The sequence below is a fragment of the Lissotriton vulgaris genome, chromosome 12 (assembly GCF_964263255.1).
Source record: "Lissotriton vulgaris chromosome 12, aLisVul1.2, whole genome shotgun sequence".
Classification (NCBI taxonomy): Eukaryota; Metazoa; Chordata; class Amphibia; order Caudata; family Salamandridae; genus Lissotriton; species Lissotriton vulgaris.
The window spans coordinates 590,520,469-590,541,743 of NC_141700.1; the positions used below are offsets into that span (position 1 = coordinate 590,520,469).

The window sequence follows — 21,275 nt, forward strand, 5'->3', positions numbered from 1 at the left end:
TGGCCTGGTTGTAGGTGCGCCAGACCCGAGAGTGGTGGTAAATGGCCTGGCACACCTTCTCCCACCGCTTCCGGCGCTCCCGGGCCCCGGAACCCGGCACTGATCTTGCCGCCTCCCATGATGGTCCTGGGGAGGCGGCGCTGAACATAAAAAATGAGTTGGGCCACCTCCTCCGGGGTAAAGATCTCCCGTGGCATCACTAGCTCCCCCCTCAAACGCCCGCACGGGAGCCGGACACGGGGTGCGGGACCCTTCCCCTTCTCGGGATGCTTCCCGGCTCCCTTCACCATGGTCTGGGCGGAAAGGAATAAAGAAAATAGAATAGGGAAGAGAAGAAAAGAAAAGAGTTTACAAAAGTCGTTTAAAATTAACCAAAAGTAGCAGTAAACACAAAAATATAGGGCTAGAAAAATAGAGGGATAGATAATAAGTAAAATAGATCAAAAAAAACTTCAAACAAGCAAAGGATGGCAGAGATTGACAGAGGATACAAAGACCATGCCCAGAACCATAGCAATGAATGAGAAACAAGATGGCCGCGCCCGTTCACGACCGCGCGGGTAAGTTCGCGCGAGATTTTCCTTGCGAACACGCGCAAGACTGTACTGGCAAGCCGCGGACTTTGCGAGATTACACTTCGCGCCCGGAAACGGAAATACGTCAGGCAAACAAGATGGCTGCGCCCTTGAACGACCGCGAGGGTAACTTCGCGTCTTGCGCTACGAGCGGCTCGCAAAAACGCACAAAACCTTGCCAACTAACACGCCGCAAAAAAAACAAATTGCATATTCGCACGAATTTGCGGCTTCCGAATCCGATCTCGCGCGTGTTCGCACCCCGCGAACCCCGCGAAATTGCAGAAAAACGAGTTTTTCAAAACTGAAAGCACTCGGCAGGGGCAAGAGTTCAAACTCATCATTAGTAACAATTCCCGGTAGTGCTTCCTGACTGGGGCCCCTCCAGAATTCAGTTGCTAGTTGCAACAATTGTATGACCCTGCTCTGACCCTCACAGCAGGCTCATACAATAGCTACAAGTAGGCCACAAAGAAGGTCCTGGGGAAAAAAAATGCACTGCAACAGAAAGCAAAATTACAGATAAGGAAGCAGGTGCCAGACTGGAATTTTAAAACAGTGACACATTAATAAACTAACCCCAAATTAATTCATCTCAGTTGAAGCAGGGCTGGTGTGCTTGCTTTTCCCCCCCATAATCTACAGTAATGATGAACCAGAGGGTGGCATTGATGTAACAGAGGGTTGCAGTGGTGAAACAGAGGGTGCTGGGAACCTGTGATGATGAACCAGACGTAGAAACAACATAATTCGCGACCGTTGCGCGACGAAATGTAAGTTCGCAATTGCGAACTGGTACGAAACCCTCGCGAACTGGCAGAAATCCTTGCGAACACAAAAAAAAAAAAATCCGCAAATTCGCAAGAATTCGCGGATTTTGCGGATTGCGAGTTCGCAAATCCGCAAAATTCGCGAACGCGAGATTCGCAAAATTCGCCCATGCTTAATGCTGGAGGTCTTGTCTTGGATAAGTCTTCCAGGGTGTCGCAAAGTTCTTGTGATGGAATGATGCTGTTTTCCGTGGCAGTGGGGTTGGAGAACTCTCTGACGATGTTGAAGAGTTCTTTGCTGTGGTTGGAGCTAGCTTCGATGTAGTCTGCCACGGTGTTCTTTTAGTTTCTCTTAGTATTTGGTGGCAGTTGTTGAGGGCCTTCTTGAAGGTGGTCCTGTCTGCGGTCTCCTTGTTGGTGCACAATTTCCTTTCTAGTTGATTACAGTCATGTTTTGCGACTCTCAGATCTTTGTTTTACCATCTGGCCTGTTTGGTAGATCTCTTGCATCTGCTGGGTCCGATGGGGGTGACATTTTCAGCGCAATCAGTGATCCAGGTGGTGAGGTTTCTGACAGCCTGGTCCAGGTTGGGTGTGGTTTCCGGGTGTGAATTGTTGAGGGCATTGGACTACTGGCTCTCTGATAATTTGCTCCTGCTCCAGTGGGGGGGTGCTGGGAAACTTGAGGGTGGTGGGGGATATCTTAAACTATGGTTTGAATATGTGGCAGAGTTTAACACAGCTGCGACAGAGCAGTTGCATCCTGTTGGACTTGGCCCTTTTTGCAGGGTCATCCCTGACCTTTTTGCCTTCCTCCTGTATTTTCTCTGACCTGTTTTTGGTTGTTTTATGACTCTTGGCACGTTACCACTGCTGATCAGTGCTAAAGTGCATATGCTCTCTATTGAAAATTGTTGTAATGGATTAGTGATTCTATAATTGGCTTATTTGATTTACTTGTCGGACCCTAGTACTGTGCACCATGTGTGCCCAGGGCCTGTAAATCAAATGCTGCAGGTGGGCTTGCAGCACTGGTTGTGCCACCCACTGAAGCAGCTTGTAAAATGTAGCTCAGGTCTGCCATCGTAGAGCCTGTGTGCAGTCTGAGACTGCCATGTAGACTTGGCAAGTGCACCCGCTTGCTAGTCCCTAAACTTTCCCTTTTCTACATGCTAGTCAACCCTAAGGTAGGCCCAAAGTACCCACTTGGGGGGGGTGCATTGTATGTAAAAGGTAGGACATGCCCTGATTTGTGTGGCATGTCCTGGTAGTGAATTAGAGCCAATTTTGTTTTTCACTTTTGCAAGGCTACCTGTTCCCATTGGCCAGAATGGGCAGTTTGATTGTAACTTCTTATAATCCTAACTGACTCAGGGAACTAGGTAGAAATTCGAGTTCAGTATGCCTTAACTCAGAATGTTAAAACACATCTTTTAGTGGAGTTGGTTTTAACAATCTGTGTTTGAAAATACCACTTTTAGAAAGTAGGTATTTTCCTGCCTAACCATCCAGCATGCCTCTGCTAGGTTTGTGTGTTCCATGTCTGGTTTGTGAGTGACGGGCTGGGGTGGCTCCAGAAGGCATGATGAGTCAGCACTAGGCTGAATAGACCTATCTGCATTGGGAGTGGTGGGAGGAGTAGCACCTGGGCCTGAATAGGGCTGTGCCTGCCTTCCACAATGCTGGCCCAGACCCCAGAACTTGCGATCGCTTCTGGCAATCAAGACAACCCCTTTTCCAAGGAGAAGAACCAAGGCAGCTGAAAGAGGAGACTGCCCCTATGCTGTGCTGTTGGGTTTTGCCTGCAGTGGTTACTTTAATGCCAAGGAAAGGTGAAAATTAACTTTATGTTTATTTTTGCAATCTTGAAGAAGAATCTCCAAGGGCTTGAATGTGCTTGCCTCCTGCCTGAAGTCTCAGGGAAACAAGACTTCATCACCAGCTCCCCTGAATTCCTTTGCTGAGGAATTCTGCCTGCAGAGAGGTGCCTACTGTTGTTTGGGCCCTCTGAGAAGACTGCGAGTGGCTGGGAGCTGGAAGCCCGACGCAATGAGAAGAAGCGTGCCGCTGCCGCAGCAGTTGTTGTTGCATCCCCAAAGAAGCAGGCCTCCGGGCAGCTGTTTGCCATCGCATTATCGACGAAGTGTGTTGCATCCCTGGAGAAGTGTGTCGCAGGGCCTGTCGCGGTTCAGAAGTTACCAAGTTTGCCGCACGGCCGTCGGGCGTGTACGCATCAAAACCAACATTGTTGCATCGCATCAAGACGCCATTTTGTCTCATCACACCGGATCATTGCATCTAGGCGTCATCTTATCGCATTGTAACCGGAACACAGTGACAAAACCGATGCATCACCTCCTCTCCGATAAGAAACCAACTCATCACCTTCCCTGCGCTGCAGTAAGGAACTGATGCATCAACTCCCCCGAAGCAAGGAACTAACTCATCACCTTCCCTGCGACCCTTTTGTTTGTATTGCGTGACGCATCCAAGGTACTTTGAGAGTAAAGTGTTGCATTTACCGTCTACAAGGAACTAAGCTATTTCTACCATTTTAAAGTCTATTTTTGATTACAGTATTCTGGATTTTTGTTGTTTGTTCTTGTGTTAAGTCTAGTAAAGGTTACTTATTTTTATTTAAATGGCGTGGTGTCCATTTGTAGTGTTTTCACTGTATTACTGTATGTGTTCACAAATGCTTTACACACTGCCTCTGAGATAAGCCTGCCTGCGTGTGCCAAGCTACCAAGGGGGTGAGTAGGGATTATTTAGGAGTGTAGCCCCCTTACCCTGACTAGAAGCAAGAGTCCCTATTTGGTCAAAGGTACCTACCTCTGCCAACTAGAGAGCCCCATTTCTAACACATCCAAATTTTCCCGTTATGGAATAATATGAGTTTTTGTCTAGAGAAAGACTTGTTCAGATTTCTCTCAAGATTCGTCACACTGCAGAAACCCACTTTCCTGCTGAACTAGTTGCAGATGTGAATCTCCAGGCAGAATTCACATGGTTGTCCTATGGGACGTTTTTGAGATAGTGTGAAATTGCTTGGGTCTTGGTATACAGTCATCCATAGTTACCATTAGGATAGGTCTTAACAAGAACTGTAAGCATGGTTTCATTTTCCTGGTATTAGTGGGTATTAGTGGTGGCCAAACTGATTATACCACGTAACTGTAATAGCAACAACCTTTTTCACCCATATGCTGGTGTGCCGAAATGTGTGAACTCTACATGTTTGATCAAGTTCCAGCCAAGCAAACAGGTGGATATACATGTATGCAGGAAGTTTGGCTGAAATATATGGCAAATGAGACACCACCTGAGCTTAGCTGCATTTTGTATTTTTTTACTGAGATTTGTTTGCTTCTCTTACAATGCCATTTACTTATGCATACATCCTTCACATTCCTGATCTAGGAACTGACACTGACTTTTATAATATGATATTGTTTATTTTCTTTAAATTCTTGGTTCTTTTGCTTTTTGTGATAGTTTCTGCTTTACTGCCAGCAACAACAAAAAATGCAGGATGAAATAAAACATGTAAATGGCAGCAAAAACATAGCATATAAGTTTTGAGTGAATTTCATTTTGCACAGTCTAAAATTATAATGGAAATTTATAAAAGTTTTACATTTCTATACAAAATTGTACTATTACTGTTTCCCAATTCTAAAATGATTTTTTTAGTAATTCACTGTAGGGGTAACAACTCTGAACACCTTTTGCGCAAATACCCATTTAAATCATATTTTGTTTGGTCATATCTGATGGTCACAGGATGAAAAGTCAGATTGTCTGAAGTGCTTGGTGGCTTCAAATTAAACACATTCCTCACAGGGAGCCCACATAGATTGATCAGGCCACTCTAAGAAGGCTGTTGGGCTCTTCAGCGTTTTGAATGGCCTTACCAACCTAGTCAGCCATGATCACATGCTCCTAGGTTCTGGTCGATATAGTAAATTACATAGTAGCCAATACGATTACGTATCAGTCTACATACATGCTGCCCTTCCTGGCATTTGTGTGTGACCATAAGGAGTCTGCTCTGTAGAGGATAATGTGCTATCCTGACCATCATGTTACCAGATCCCCTTACCTAACCTAAATCTTGAGAAATGTGTATGTTTTGGCATATTTTCTTTAAAGTTAAGTTCACACTAGATGATTTGTTTAAATGTTGGTATTCCTGTTTTGCAGAGAAATTGCAGCATACTAAACAATGAGACTTCTGCACCAGTTTGTAATCCAGAAAGCATAACTGACAATCCTGACTTGAGTTTTTACCAGCTAATTTACGGAATGACGATAGTGGGAATGATTGTTTTCAGTTTCATTAAGGGTTTTGCTTTCACAAAGGCCACATTAAAAGCCTCTTCAAATCTACACGACAAAGTATTTTACAAGGTACAGTATACATGGGTACTTATGTTTACGAAATTGTGTGCAGACACTTTATGTATGGTTGTTAAATGTATATTGGGGTTTTATAAAAAACCTTTCAAAAATGTCAATATGTAAACATTAAAGTGCTTTATTTTGATGATAATCTTCAGCAATCACATTTTGACCTCGATCCAGTCCTACTATCCAATATGTTTCTCTAACTCAGAAAGCTGGGATGCTTCACGGAAATAGCAGTTAGCGCTTTAAAAATAGTTTTTCATTCATTCATTCATTCATTCATTCAAAGCAACCTTTAGGTAGTCTTCTTTAACTTAAATCACATGTGATTCAAAGTCCTGTCCTTAAAGTTGCTTATAAGTTAATAGTCCAATTACTTACTACTCACAGTCATTACTTAAGGCCTTTTGGACCTCCGTACTCACTGTGGCAGTCTGACTACCTCCACATTGCAGGCCCGTCTACAGTATTACGAGTTGGACAGTCAGACCACCACAGGATTGCTGCGCCTCCTGGGGACCCAGGATCCTACAGCGGTCGCACAGTGGTCAGGTAGCTGCAATAAGCTGGCAGTGCCGCTGTGGCACCACCAAGCATATTATTAGTTACCTCTCTGCCGTCCCTTTCATGGTGGTGAGCCTGCCATGAAAAAGGTGGTGGAGAGGCAACAAAGAGGGCCGTAACAGCACCCGTGCTGCTCCTGAGCCAGAGAGGGTATGTAGGGGGGCATATGTTGTACCCCCTGGAATTGCACACCTGTTCCTGCACAGTGTGGCACACATGCCACACAATGCAGGAACGTGCTGCAAGCGATGGCCCCGCAGAAGGCTGAATGTTAGGCTCTTGTGCAGTTTAGAGAATTGATGAGCTTTAGCCACTCTCTGATCTGGGGGAGTTTGTCAGTTGTTGGAGAGGAGAAACATTTCTGTATTTTCTTGGTTGAGTTTCAGGTAGTTGTCTGATAGTCAGTGTAGGAATTGTATACATGTATAATTTAGTCGGCGTATGTCATCTAGAGAGGATATTTCCAGGTAGAGCTGGATGTCATCCACACAGATGTGGTAGGGGATGTCTGCTTGTTTGAGTATGATGGTGAGGAGCTCCATGTAGATATTGAAGGGTGAAGGTGAGAACACTGAGCCTTGGGAAACACCTCTGGTTATAGCAGAGGTTTGAAGTTGAGTTGTTTTTTTATTTGTTGAGAGCGGTTATGAAGAAATTATGTGAAACATCGCAGAACCAATCCGTCAGCTCCAATCTGTTGTTTGAGGGTGTTTAGAAGAAGCTTGTGTTCGATTGTGCTGAAGGCTACTGATAGGTCTAGGAGGATGAGCAGACAGCATTGTCCAGCACCCAGAGATTTGTGTATATCATCAGCTATATTCAGTATAGATGTTTCTGTGCTACATCCCTTTCTCATGCCCAATTGGTGTGAGTCAAGAAGATTGTTAGTGTTGAGGTTCTGAGTGATTTGGGATAGGACACATTTCTCAAGACCTTTTGCCAGGAAGGGAAGGTTCGGGTTGGGCCTAAAGTTGTTGAGGTCATCAAGGTCTGATCCTGGTTTTTTTAACAGTGAAGTGATTTGGCCTAATTTTAGGCAGTCTGGCATAACCTCAGTATTCAGGGAGCTGTTCATTATCATCGTCCAGAGGGGGGGTTGTGATGTGATTGAATTGTTTTGCGAGGGAGGCCAGGAAGGTGTCTGTGAGGTGGGATGAGGGCTGTGAATTAGCAATTAACTTAGAAATCGCAACCTCGCAAACTGTGAAAGCGCACGCCATTGCAACGCTTAATGTAAGCACATCGTTGTGATGTGTGTTCGCCCGGCCTCTCTCCCTTATTGTACCGTTTGCATCTGTCCTACCGCAGTTTTGTAGAAAAAGCATGATCCCGCCCCATTGAAGTTGTCTCAGACTTTGTTTTAGTATTTCGTAACTGAAACGTTTAAAGTCTGTGAAACGATTAACTCAAATAATAAAGCAACGCTGAATAGAATAACACGCTGAAATGTAATGTAATATTTAATCCTTGCCTGACTATTGCATCAAAAATTATTTACATTTACTTGGAGCAATGTTGTTTTTCCTTCTATACGTTTTACTCAATTTTCTTTAGGACCAAATATAATGACGATGCAGTGAAAATGTGTCTGCCTTAGCCAACACGCAAGTAACAGCCCAAGCTGTTCCATAAGCAAAAGGAAAACTTTTGTAAGATAACTGTTTTTTTCCCATCCCTTATCACTGTCGACCCGCCATTACATTGGGTGACAATGCATCATCTTGGCAGGAGCGACCCCCCACTCACCCATCTAGTTTTCAATAACTGAGAAACTATTCTGGTTAAAATAATGTCACACACACAAAAATGGTTACTGTAAAAGAAGATTTGGAAGACAAATTGTGGCTGATTACATTTAGGGTGGGTGGATGAATGATGAGTGGATTGATGGGTGGATGGATGGATGAATGATGGGTGGGTGGATGGATGAATGATGGGTGGATGGATGGATGAAAAGGTGGATGGATGAAGGATGTATGATGGAAGGTTAAAGGGTGGGTCGATAGATGGATGGATGAAAGGGTGGGTGGATGAATGATGGGTGGATGGATGAATGATGGATGGATGGATGAAAGGGTGGGTGGATGAATGATAGGTGGATGGATGAATGATGGATGGATGGATGGATGGATGGATAAAAGGGTGGGTGGATGAATGATGGGTGGATGGATGAATTGTCGATGGATGGATGGATAAAAGGGTGGGTGGATGAATGATGGGTGGTTGGATGAATGATGGATGGATGGATGCATTTCCCTATGTAGCACACATTGCAAACCTGAGCCAAGGATCACACAATGTAGACAAATGGGGGCTGCGGAGATTCACCCACATGTTTCCTAGCTTTGCAGTCTGATTCGGAACCATATTTTCTTGTGGCTTCAAGACAGGTGAAAGCTGAAGTTAATCAGCGTGACCAGTAACTCAACACAAAACAGGTGTCACCAGACACAGCAGAGGCCCCATAAACTGAACTGCCTTTTCACACTTTTTAAAATCATCATCCAACTCCATGGTACTCATGTTATTAACCACAGAAGAATTATAGAGGCAGTCTACCTTGCCAAGGTTAAGTCACGTGATCAGCAAGCTAAACAAACATCTTTGCATCAAGCGGACCTGGAGCCAATCAGCTCTCATACTAGAATCAGTTTGAGTTTTGGATCTATTGTAAATTATTTTAGCTTGTTCCTCCGTAATCTTAACCACAGCATTTCGATTCCACCATCCACGAAACCCTGACAACTTTTGCAGGATCTGAAAATTTCGATTCGCCTTTGCAAACTTCAATGGGTTTCTTTATAATCACCCAGTCACCTGGAGACAAAGAAGTAATCTTGACATGTCTCCTTAAATCAAAATTTCTTTTATATGTGTCTGTTTATGTTTAACCTGTTCCCTGATTTTGTGTAAATCCAGATTAGAATTGACATCTCCAATTTTATTCCGCAACCAAGATGGATTAAGCAGAGAAATAGGTTTTCTTCCTCTGAGTAAAAGACAAGGAGAAACATGAGTGGTAGAATGCGGTGTTGTGTTGTAACTCCACACCTTATCCCAAAGATACTTGCAAACATCCAGATTACTAGAAACAGCTGTCTGCACACCTTCTTTCAACAATCTGTTCGCTCTTTCAACCAGACCATTCGAAGCTGGACTATACAAATGTACTAACACATGTCTAACAGAAATATCACTCAAGAAACCCTCAAACTCATTGGAAACAAAGTGAGTTCCATTGTCTGTCACAATTTCAGCAGAGAGACCTTCAATCATGAATAATCGTTGCAAAAATGTAACAACTGAATTAGAATCAGCCTTCTTCACAAAAGAAAAATAAAGCCACTTGGAGAAATAATCAATTACCACTATCAAATATCTGTTATCACCACTGAGAAGATTAAACGGACCAGAGAAATCTATTCCTAACTTTTGCCAAGGACCCACAGGCCACTCAACAGGGCATAAAGGCGAAGTAGACAAACGCCAATGCTTATCAGAACACAAGCACTCTGGGAATTTATCCACAAATGTTTTCACCTGACCATCAATACCAGGCCACCAATACATTTCCTTGATCTTTCTGACAGTGCTGGATGTTCCCAAGTGCCCCTCATGAGCAAGAGAAATTATTTTTTACCTAAAACCCTCGGGGGTACTACTTTGTCCTCCCTGACTAAAACATTATCCACAATGGATAGATCTGCAGCAACCTGAGCAAAGTATTTGTCTTGCATAGATAAACTCCTGTCACAAGGCCAACCCTGCACCAAAAATCTCTTAACTCTTTGAAGGCAGGGATCATTTTTTTCAGCAGACAACCATTCTTCCTCAGAACGTTTGTCACACTGAGTCAAGTCATTAATGGTGAAAACCACATCACAATCATTTCCTTTAACAATCAAATCCACATCACCACATCCAAAGGAATTTGAGACAAGCAGTTAGCCCTGATGTTCTTACCTCCAGGAATATATTTAATTTCGTAATTATATTCCTGCAATCTAGCCACCATCTGACCAGTCTAGAAGAAGCTCTGTTAGAGGAGCTATCTCCAAGCATATATATTAAAGGCTTGTGGTCAGTGAACAATTGGAATCTCGAACTACAAATATACATTCAGAACTTTTCAATGGCCCTTTTCCTAGGGTCATTTAGCCCACACACATTTATGGAAACCACTTTACATGTCATCTCCCTTTTTTAGTGAAAGCCCTTCCTTGTGTCCCAAATACAACATTAGATTCTTCTCCCTCCCTTCCCACCATTCTTCTCCCTTCTCTACTTGCAGACAATACATAAAGCAAACTGAAAATGCAATAAATGTGTGCTAAAGAACATGTCCGACCTATACAACTCCCTACTTTTTCCGCTCCCCCACCCCCCCCCTCTTTTCCTATTCCCTCCCCCCCCCCCCTCCCTACAGGCAAATAGGTCAGCAATGACCTATGTGTGGTCGCTTCCTGGGTGCGTTAGTCGCGCCCCTCTCCCATCTTTTTCCCATACAACTCTTTTACAGCTAATCAAACTTTATTCAAACAGGACCCTGCTTTTTCTTTTCCTTTCCTAACTCTTGAATGAACTCCTGAGCCTGAATCTCCGACATGAACATCCTGACTCTACCCCTTGTAATCACTTTTAATCTAGCTGGGAACAGCAGATATGCCTCAGACCCCAAGGCCTGAAACAACGGTATCATTTTCCTCAGCCTCCACCTCCTCTCAACCGTCGCATGACAGAAATCAGGTCGGGTGAAGAAGGTGACCCCCTCGACAGTTCTTTTACTATTTGGTGTGGCTTTCTGGATAATTTCTTCCCGGAGCAAAAAGTTCCCAACATATACCAATAATGCTCTGGGGAGCGGTGTTTTAGACCCTCCTTCAGCTCCATACGCCTTACGTTGGGCAAAGGGGAACCTATGCGCCCTCTGGACTTCTACCTCCCACTGCCACTGGGATTCAGGGAATGCCCCCTTTAGTAGCTTTATCACAAACCCCCTAGGGTCCTGCCCTTCAAGCCCTTCTGCCACCCCCAAAATACGAATGTTATTGCGTCTTTGACGATTTTCAAAATCCTCCATTTTCCAGAGGACATCATCCGCTTTCTTTTCCTGCTGTGTTTTGAAGTCACTGAAGCTACGGAAGTCGTCCTCTATTTTGCCTGTTCTTTCCTCTACTTCAGCTACTCTCCCCGCCAATCCTTCATACAGTTTGTTTGTTTTCCGGAGCGTATTTTGAATCTTCTTAAAGTCTTGTCTTGTCTTACGACTTGTGGATCTCGCTTCGGACTGCATCTGTTTCAGCATATCAACGACTGTTCCCAGTACTTCATCTCGCCTTGAGCCTGTCTCTTGTTCTTCCTGGTATGTCTGCGAGGTTGCCGAATAATCCCAATCTAGCTTTCTGTCCGTACCTCTTGTGGGCGTTCTTTCATGTCTATGATGCCTCACCTGCAGCATTTATTAGAACTTTACAAGTAGATCTGATATGCCTACAAGAAACGCATATTGAGGAGAAACAGATATATCTGATGAATCAATTGGGTTTTGATGTTCTTGCAGCTAGTAGACAAGGGACTAGGACAAGGGGAGTTGCAATTCTTGGGAAAAGAAGGGAGGTGATTGTAAAAAGAAAAAGGGAGGACAAATGGGGGAGATGGGTCATAGCTGAAGTATGTTTTAAAAACCTTAGGCTAACATTGGTGACGGCATATGGCTCCACTGAGGATGATCCGGAAATGTGGCAATTTATAGATACGGAATTGGCACAATGGCCCGAACCCGTCATTTGCTGTGGTGATTTTAACCTACATGATCCTATAAGCTCATTTATGGGTACAGGAGGGATATATAGTGGCAGGAAGAAGAAGGTAAACAGGGCCATCACTAATATGGTGTATAATAATCTTTTGGCGGATCCATGGATGATGCAACATCCAGTGGGAGATAGTAGCACTTTTTACTCAGCACCTCATCAGGTTTTGGTAAGATTAGATTACTTCCTAGTTTCAAAATCTTTGGTTAAGGAGACACAGATTGAAAAACAACCAAGGATTATTTCTGATCATAGCCCACTTATTTTGACAATTAAGTTGCCGCAAGGGATCCCAAAAAGATCAACATGGACTTTTGAGAGGGGCCTTCTTCAGGATGCAGACTATAGGAAGCATATGGAGGGTTGGATTAGGGTTTTTTGGGAGATCAACCATGGTACCGCCTCTATGGGACAGACATGGGATTGCTTCAAAGCAGGGGTGAGAGGAGAAACCCTGTCCTATGTAGCGGCAAGACGGAAGAAGGAGAGATTGAGGAATGAGGCTATTCGACAGAAGCTGTATATAGAGGAAGGGAAACTAGCAGATGCCATAGAGTCTAAAGTTAACCTGGAGCAGATATTATTAAATTTGGTTGTATTGAAGGCAGAAGCGGTAGAAAGTATGTCCAGAAAAGTGGCTGAAAATTATATGGCCAAAAAAGGGGAGGCGTATGAGTGCAGTGAAAAAGTAGGGCATATACTAGCTGTTAAGGTTAGACAACAGAGGGCAGCTGCAGAGATAAAGGAAATATTGGACCCTTTGGATAATATTGTTACAGATCCGGACAAGATAAGGGATGTCTTTAGAGTTTTTTATGAAAAACTATATACGCAGGAAAGTCCAGGGGGAGCAGTGGACATTAATAATTATTTTAAGGATCTGGTCACAACACCTCTTACAGTAGAGGAAAGGGAAATTCTAGAATCTACCCTGGGGCTAGAGGAATTCAACGATGCACTAAGTACTTTACCGTCAGGAAAAGCATCTGGACCCGATCAAATCCCGATTGAATTTTACAAGGTATTTAGAGAGGGCTTGTTGGTATATATGTTTGAGGTTATGCTGTATGTACAACAGGGGGGGCAGGCACCAGACTCATGGGGAGGGGCAGATATAATTGTTATCGCTAAAAAGGGGAAGCCCCCAACCCTCCCTGGATCCTATAGGCCAATTACCCTAATGAATTCAGATGTAAAGGTATATTCGAAGATGTTGGCAAAAAGACTTGCAGGGAGTATAGAACATCTGGTGAGTCCAGTGCAGCATGGTTTTATACCCGGGAGGGGTACTACGCAGCATATCAGGACGGTTATCACTATGTTTGATGCGGCAGAAGTGGCAGGCGACCCTATTTCTGCTCTCTTCTTAGACGCAGAGAGGGCATTTGATAGGGTCGCCTGGAGTTATTTATGGGAAACCATGAAGTGGTGTGGTATCGGGCCAGGGTTTATACAGGCAATACAGGCTCTATATAGAAATCCGGTCGCAAAAATAAGAGTAAATGGAGGACATTCAGACCTAGTACATATACAAAGAGGGACCAGACAGGGCTGTCCGTCTTCTCCACTACTTTTTGCTTTGTACATAGAGCCACTGCTTCGTAAATTAGAGAGAAACCCTGGGATTCAGGCTATGACACTAAATGGCAGCATCATGAAAACCCTCGCTTACGCGGACGATGTTGCTATACTGACCCCCAACCCAGATACGGCCATGATAGGTATAGAAGCAGAGGCACAGAAATTTGGACTGGTCTCAGGCTATAGCCTAAACAAAGCAAAGACCCAAATAATCTTGAACAGATTTGCAGTCAGCCAGGATACTAGGGTGGTCAGCAGTGCAACATACTTAGGTATTGATATTTCTCCAAATCTGGAGGAGATAGTCGAGTGTAATATCAAGCCTTTGATTGGGAAGGTAAAAAGTGATTTGGAAAGGATAAACAATTTGCACCTTTCACTGGTTGGCTGCACGAATGTGTTAAAAATGATGGTTCTACCCAAATTTTTGTATTTATTTAGGTCAATACCTTTAATTTTTGAGAATAAATGGTTCAGTATGCTGGAGAATGTAGTTAATAGATTTATATGGGCCCAAGGAAAAACTCGTAGGGCTTATAAATTTATTACGTTGCCAAGAGATAGAGGAGGCTGGGGCGCACCAGACTTTAGGATGTACTATTTGGCCTCGGCTCTCCAGTATATCCAGGGACTGATAGGGGGAGGAGGAGGGTCATCCAAGTCTATCAATATGTCTGTGGAAGCTTACACAGCGGTACTAGGAGAGAACACCGTGAATTGCTTTCTCTATTTTACTGATTTGGGTCAGCTTAGAAGACAGACGTATAAGACACTCAGGGCGGCACTCAAAGTATGGAGTATGTTTTTGAAGAAAACTGGTATGGGCAGGTTTAATAGATACACCAAAGTTTATAAAAATAAATCCTTCCCTGAAGATATTTTTTCTGATCATATAATGGCTGGGTGGGAAGCTAAAGGGATACATCAAATTGGGGATTTGATGAACTCTGAGATTATGGTACAATTTGAGGATTTGGTGAACATATACAGCATAAACAGAAGAGATTTTTTTAAATATCTTCAGATAAGGAGTTTTTTAAGAAACAAGCAAGGGGGGCCATTGGGTTTTCAACCCTATGAGCTGATGGAGGGGACAATTGCAGGAGAAGAATACTCCATTAGGTTAATATATGCCGCCCTGGCAAAAAATAGACCAGATGATTTAGATAAACATAGGGCTAAATGGAGGGAGAGGATAGAGGTTAACTCGGAAGTTTTTAATGAATCCCTAGAGCTTGGTCGGACCATGCTTTGTTCTGCCCCCTTGCAATCCCAACATTACAAAACCCTGTTTTCATTGTATTTTACTCCAGCTAGAATTGCCAAGTGGGGGGGTTCAGAGGGTATTACATGTCCTAGATGCAATTCCATGGAGGCTGATATTGTCCATATGTTCGCAACATGTCCACAGTTACATACATTAATTAAGGACATTGAACGCTTTTTAGTTAATACATTAAGGATACAGATAACCTTTTCTGTAAGCTTAATTATGCTGGGGGTTGATGAGGGAAATTCACATATGGACTCGGGCGACGTAATGTTTTTGTTTATGGTAGCTGCTGTTTTCAGATTGATGTTAGCTAGAGTTTGGCTGGACAGGAGCCCTCCATCCATGCAAACATGGTTAGCAAATCTCATCGCTATATACAATCTTGAGAAGCATATTTATGCTAGGAAAGGCAAGGCTGGGAGAACTCGGGGCCTCAAAATTTGGGGACCACTGGAGAAATGGAGGGCAGGAATAGGTTGATAGAGTGTAAATTGTTAAAATGCCAAAATACGATATGTTCACGGTTTGGCTCCCTTCAATGAAATGTGTACGTATCTCCCTTTTTTCTTTTTTTTTGGTTTCTTTTTTTTTCTCTGCTTTTTTTTTTTTTCTCTGGTTCTTCCATTTAAGTATTTTTTCTTTCGATATTGTTAGATGAACAAATGTAAGATGAGAAAAATTTGGTTATCTTTTGCTATTTTCTTTGTTACTTTAAATGTGTGCTTTGTTTTTTGAAAGGTAAAATAAAAAAAATATTTAAAAAAAAAAAAAAAAAACAGAACTTTTCAATGGCCCAACAACATGCCAAAGCCTCCCTTTCGATCGTGCTGTAATTTGATTCAGCACCACTTAAAACCCTAGAAGCAAAGGCTATTGTATACTCTTGACCATTAATCATTTGGCTCAACACAGCTCCTAAACCTTTTGTGCTAGGGTCTACTGTCAAAATTGTGGGTTGCCCATGAGAGAATGCCCTAATTGCTGGTGCATCTAAAATTAATTTCTTCACTGAATCAAATGATTCTTGAGCAACTGCAGACCAAATATATTTAGCATTTTTAATAAATTCCTGAGGGGTTGTACAATTAACGCATAACTTTGAACAAAACGAGCATAGTACTCACTGAGCCCTAAAAATGCTCTCAAAGGATCCTTATCTTGAGGTCGTGGTGCGTCCTTGATAGCATTAATCAAAGACAACATAGGTTTAATGCCATCAACCGAAATATTGTGACCCAAATAATCAACATCTTGGGTAATGAATTTACACTTTATCTTATTAATTGTCATGCCTACACTTTCCAATTTTTGTAAAACAATCTCAAGAAGACTATAATGCGATTCCAAAGAGGCAGAGTATATTAAAATATCATCTTGGAACGCCTGAATACCGTCTATATGAGAAAACAATTGATCCATGAGTCGTTGAAACACGCTGGCAGCGGACGCCAGTACAAAAGGCAAGCTTTTGTACATATAAACCCCAAAAGGAGTGACAAAGGTGGTTAAATGTTGAGACTCTTTTGTGAGAGGAATCTGGTCGTAGGCAGACTTTAAGTCTATAGTCGTAAAATACCTACTACCACCCAGATTCGCTAACATCTCCTGAATTCCGGCAAGGGGTGGCAATCAATGAGAATATTGTGGTTAAGTGCCCTCAAATCCGCACAGAGGCGAATCTCGCCAGAGCTCTTACGAGCAACGACTCTGGCGGAAACCCACTCAGAAGATTCCACAGGTGTTATTATATCTTGAGAGCATAAGTCACAAAGCATTTTTTTAAAATCATCCAGAGCAGACAAAGGAATAGGTCTGCATTTTTAAACTATTGGGACAGCATCTTTTTTGAGAACAATATTGTGTTGGAAACATTTTACTAAACCAACATTATCAGAGAAAACTGTTGTATATTTAGTAAGTAATTCTGTTAAAGTTGTATCATCAGCAGTTGTGAAAGAATTTTCTGTAACAGACAGTATAGGCAAATCACCCAAAACAACGGGTTCCGGATGTCCTGGTCTCAAAATAATTCCCAACTTTGCTTGATCCTGCCAGCCTAATATGTCACAACCAACCACAGCCACATATATTTTAGTGAAAATCACTCTCCCTTTAAAGTTGATAGAATCAGAAAAATAACCACACATGGTGATGGCAAATTCACCAAATGCTTTAGGATTGACATCAGTAGGTTTAAGCAAAACATTTGACCAAAACTTATTGAAAGTTTTAACATCCAAAATGGTGATTGGAGAACTGGAATCGGCCATAAAAGTGATATCAATAACTCCAATCAGCATGTTACACAAAGGATCTTTACATTTCTTAGTGTCACCATTCAAAGTGTTAATTTCAATGGTAGACAGTGTGTAACTCATTGCTTGACAAAGTTCATCCTCATCAATCTCAAGAGAATTCACTTTTTTCTTATACTTAGCAGTTCTACAGACTGTATTAAAATGTCCTATCTTCTTGCAAATTTTACATCTTTTACGAAGTGCAGGACAATATACATTGTTGCCAACACCTGTAACAAAACCCTTTGTTATCAACGTGAACATTTGTATTTTTAGGTTTAGTAGAAACAACATTTACAACAGGGTCGTTACCTTTAATACTTGAAGACGAATCTGTATTAGTATTTGTGAATTTGGCAGCAGCATCTTGCGTCACAATCTTTGAAGAAATAGGAGATCTCTCTATGCTACGAGCAATATCCATAACCTCATACAATGAGACATTTTTGCAGGTTAAAAGGCGCTCTTGTATTTTTTTATTGAAACAATTGAAAACCAACTGGTCCTTCAGAGCAGTGTCTAAGTATGAACCAAATTGACATTTGGTGGCAAAGACACGCAAAACGGCCAAGTAATCTTTAATTGATTCATCTTGCATCTGTTTTCTCTTAAAGAAAACATGCCTTTCCACCATAACAGAAGGCTCGTCCACGTAATTTTTACCAAGTCTAGCAAGAGCCTCTTTATATACATTCAATGTTTCGAAACCAGATGGCGCTGTAACCACAGGTAAAAGACATCTTGGCCGGCACTACCCAAATGGTTAAATAACAAAGCTTTTTTTTCTAGACGCTGAATACTCAGTTGCATCTATAGCTTCCAAGTAGTTATCAAAAATCCTAAACCATTTGTGCCAAGGAACTAAAGGTTTACCTGGAACCTGTAGAAAAGCAGGAGGTTGCATAAAATTGTTTGATGAGGCAGACATCTTTATGCAAACAAAATAATGGAAATGTAAACGCTAAAGAAAGCAAACTATAGTAATGAGTATGAAAACCTCTAGGACTTATGCTACGAAAACTGATGTAATAATCAATAAAATAATATTGGACAAACTTTAAACAAGTTTTTAAATAAATAAATACATAAAGTCACCAAAATAGAAGAAATGAAAACTCCACAGTAGTGTGCTTATCACGGAAGAAAAGCACAATTAATGATTCCTTCGATGAAGACAGATGACTGTTATGAAGCACAATGAAATGCTGTGAACTTGTGACGTACGAGGCTTGAGGCTTGAAAGCTGTTGTGAAGCCGATTGAAATGAAGAAGATAAGATGACTGCCACCGGAATGTGATTAGCGTCTTTAACGTAACAAGCGCGCTGACGTATACAGATTCCAACGACGTTGTAATGAGGTAGCTACGAGGCTGTAAAGAGCGGAGGAGACAAGAGAAGTTTAAAGTAGGATTTATTTTAAGTAAAATCCAAGGACCCACTGGAGCACAGAGCAAAGCGTCTAAATCAGATCAGCTCCAACCGCTTCTCTGATTTAGAACACAGCTCACAACACATTCTCCATTACATAGGTAACACTCTAAGGATAAGATAATTCCAGAAGTGACATATTAAAATTCCAACAGAGAAAGAGAAGAAGGATATTACCACATGTATCTTTTTTACAGGAAAACAAAATAAAAATAAAAAAAAGAAATAAAACAAAAGAAAAGTAAAAACAAATGAAAGAAAGATTAATCCAAAACATAGTCATCAAATTTCTTAGGCAACTTAACACATCTCTTAAGAGTAACATGAGAATCTAGAAAAGAAGAACTAGAAGCAGCATCATCAACAGAAACAGGTGAATCCAAAATAGGATCAGGTAATGGACTAGGACATGAGTCACAAGAGTCCTCAGGTAATGGACTAGGACATGAGTCACATGAGTCATCAAACCAGACATCATCCTCACCATCTTCCCTTTTATCAAAAAAAAGTTCCTGGCCAGGTTTTAGAACAACCACAGAACTTTTGCTCCACCACCCTCTGCCCTTGAGAAAAACAGTGGAATCAGAAACTTGTTCAACCATGAAGGGCTTACTGAACCTGGACATACCTTTGGGAGTGTGAGAGGGATTAACAATCCTAACCCAATCACCGACATTTATAACCTTGCTCTTACAATGATGAAACCCATCATGATAAGATTTTCCAGAGAACCGTGCAGAGGTGATGTTATCTCTAGCTTTAGAGACAGAAGACTCAAAACTTTCAGACAAACAGCTCTTGTTTGTTAATTGAGGTAAAAATAAAGATTTAGCTTGTCTGCCTCTCATAAGACAAAAAGGAGAAACCCCTGTACAGGAATTAGGAATGAGATGATTTTGTCTTTTAAAAAGTCAAAAACGTCCAAATTACTCTCCAAAACAGCTTGGATCCCCTCCTTAAAAAATCTGTTGGCCCTCTCAACCTGACCATTTGAACGTGGACTATAAAGAGGAGTCCTCTTAGCAGACACTCCAAAATTTTTAGGAAACATTCCCATTTTGCTTGAGATGAACTGAACACCATTATCAGACCTAATGGAAATGGGTGTCCCTTCAATCCTGAAAACATTGTCCAGGAAACTAATGACCACATCAGTACTAGGATGCTCTACAAAAGAATAATGTAACCACTTAGAAAAATCATCAATGAGAACAATTAAAAACCTATTCTCCCTGCCAAGACAATCATATGGTCCAGAAAAGTCAATCGCAAGCCTTTCCCACGGACCAGTAGGAGCCTCACAAATTGACAGAGGTTCAGAAGACACCTTCCAATGCTTGTCAGACCTAACACACACCGCACAGTTGTTGATAAACTTCTCGACAAAGGCATCCAATCCAGGCCACCAATAGTGACACTTAAGTAACCTCTTTGTACCAGAAACACCAGGATGTCCAGAATGTGCTAACCTGACAATCTTTTCTCTAAGACTACCAGGTGGAACAAATAATTCATTCCTCAACAAAATACCATTTTCAATGGATAACTCGTTCGCCACTTGTGCAAAACTCCTTAAAGGAGATTCAATATTTTTAATAGAGGGCCATCCATTAACAACCTTAGCTAATAAATTATCTTTACAAGCATGATTATTCCATTCATTCACATCAATGCCAAAATTGCTAGACTCCACAGTATCCACAGCAGCCACCACACACTCATGCTGATCAGTGACTTCATCACCGGAATCACCAAGTGGAGGTAACCTGGATAAACAGTCAGCAGCAAAATTCTTACCACCAGGAATATGCTGAATCTCAAAGTTAAACTCCTGCAGCCTCGCAATCAACCGAACCAACCTGGAGGAAGCGCTACCACTCCTCACACCATCCATCATATAGACTAACGGTTTATGGTCCGTCACCAAAACAAAAGGCCTACCCCACAAAAAATTCTTCAATTTCTCCACACCCCACACACAGGCTAGAGCCTCCTTCTCGATTGTGCTATAATGAACCTCTGCACCTCTAATGGCCCTAGAGATAAAAGAAATAACTCTCTCCTTGCCATTAACCATCTGCGTGAAAACAGCTCCCAAACCAATCGTGCTGGCATCAACAGTTACAAAAGACTTTCCCTCAGGATCAAAAGTTTTAAGACCCGGGGCATTGGCAATAAGTTTGATGACACCCTGAAAAGCAGAATGATGGACATCAGTCCAAATGAATCTTGCACCTTTTTTAAATAACTGTCTGAGAGGTTCAACAACCAAAGCATATCCTTTAACAATTTTTGCGTAATATTGTCCTAACCCAAGAAAAGAACGTAAAGCATCCTTGTCCTGAGGCTTGCTGGCATTTTCAAGATTACTAATGATGTCCTTTTTAGGAAAAATCCTTTGCTGAGGGATTTTATGACCCAAATAGTCAATTTCTTTAACGAGAAATCTACATTTCTCCTTGCTCACTGTCATACCTTTGCTGCTTAGGATCTTTAAGACAGTTTCCAAAGTGACATTATGCTCATCAATAGACTTAGCAAAAATTAAAATGTCGTCTTGAAAAGA

General features: G+C 42.0%; 1 protein-coding gene across 1 annotated transcript in view; it reads left to right on the forward strand.

The window, feature by feature from the left end:
• LOC147677796 (ATP-binding cassette sub-family C member 12-like) overlaps positions 1 to 21,275 on the forward strand; it is a 1,047,046-nt gene that overhangs the window by 730,515 nt on the left and 295,256 nt on the right. Inside the window, exon 21 of the mRNA XM_086945450.1 lies at positions 5,549 to 5,755. Coding sequence (XP_086801576.1) covers positions 5,549 to 5,755 — 207 coding nt within the window. The remainder of the gene's footprint in view (positions 1 to 5,548; positions 5,756 to 21,275) is intronic.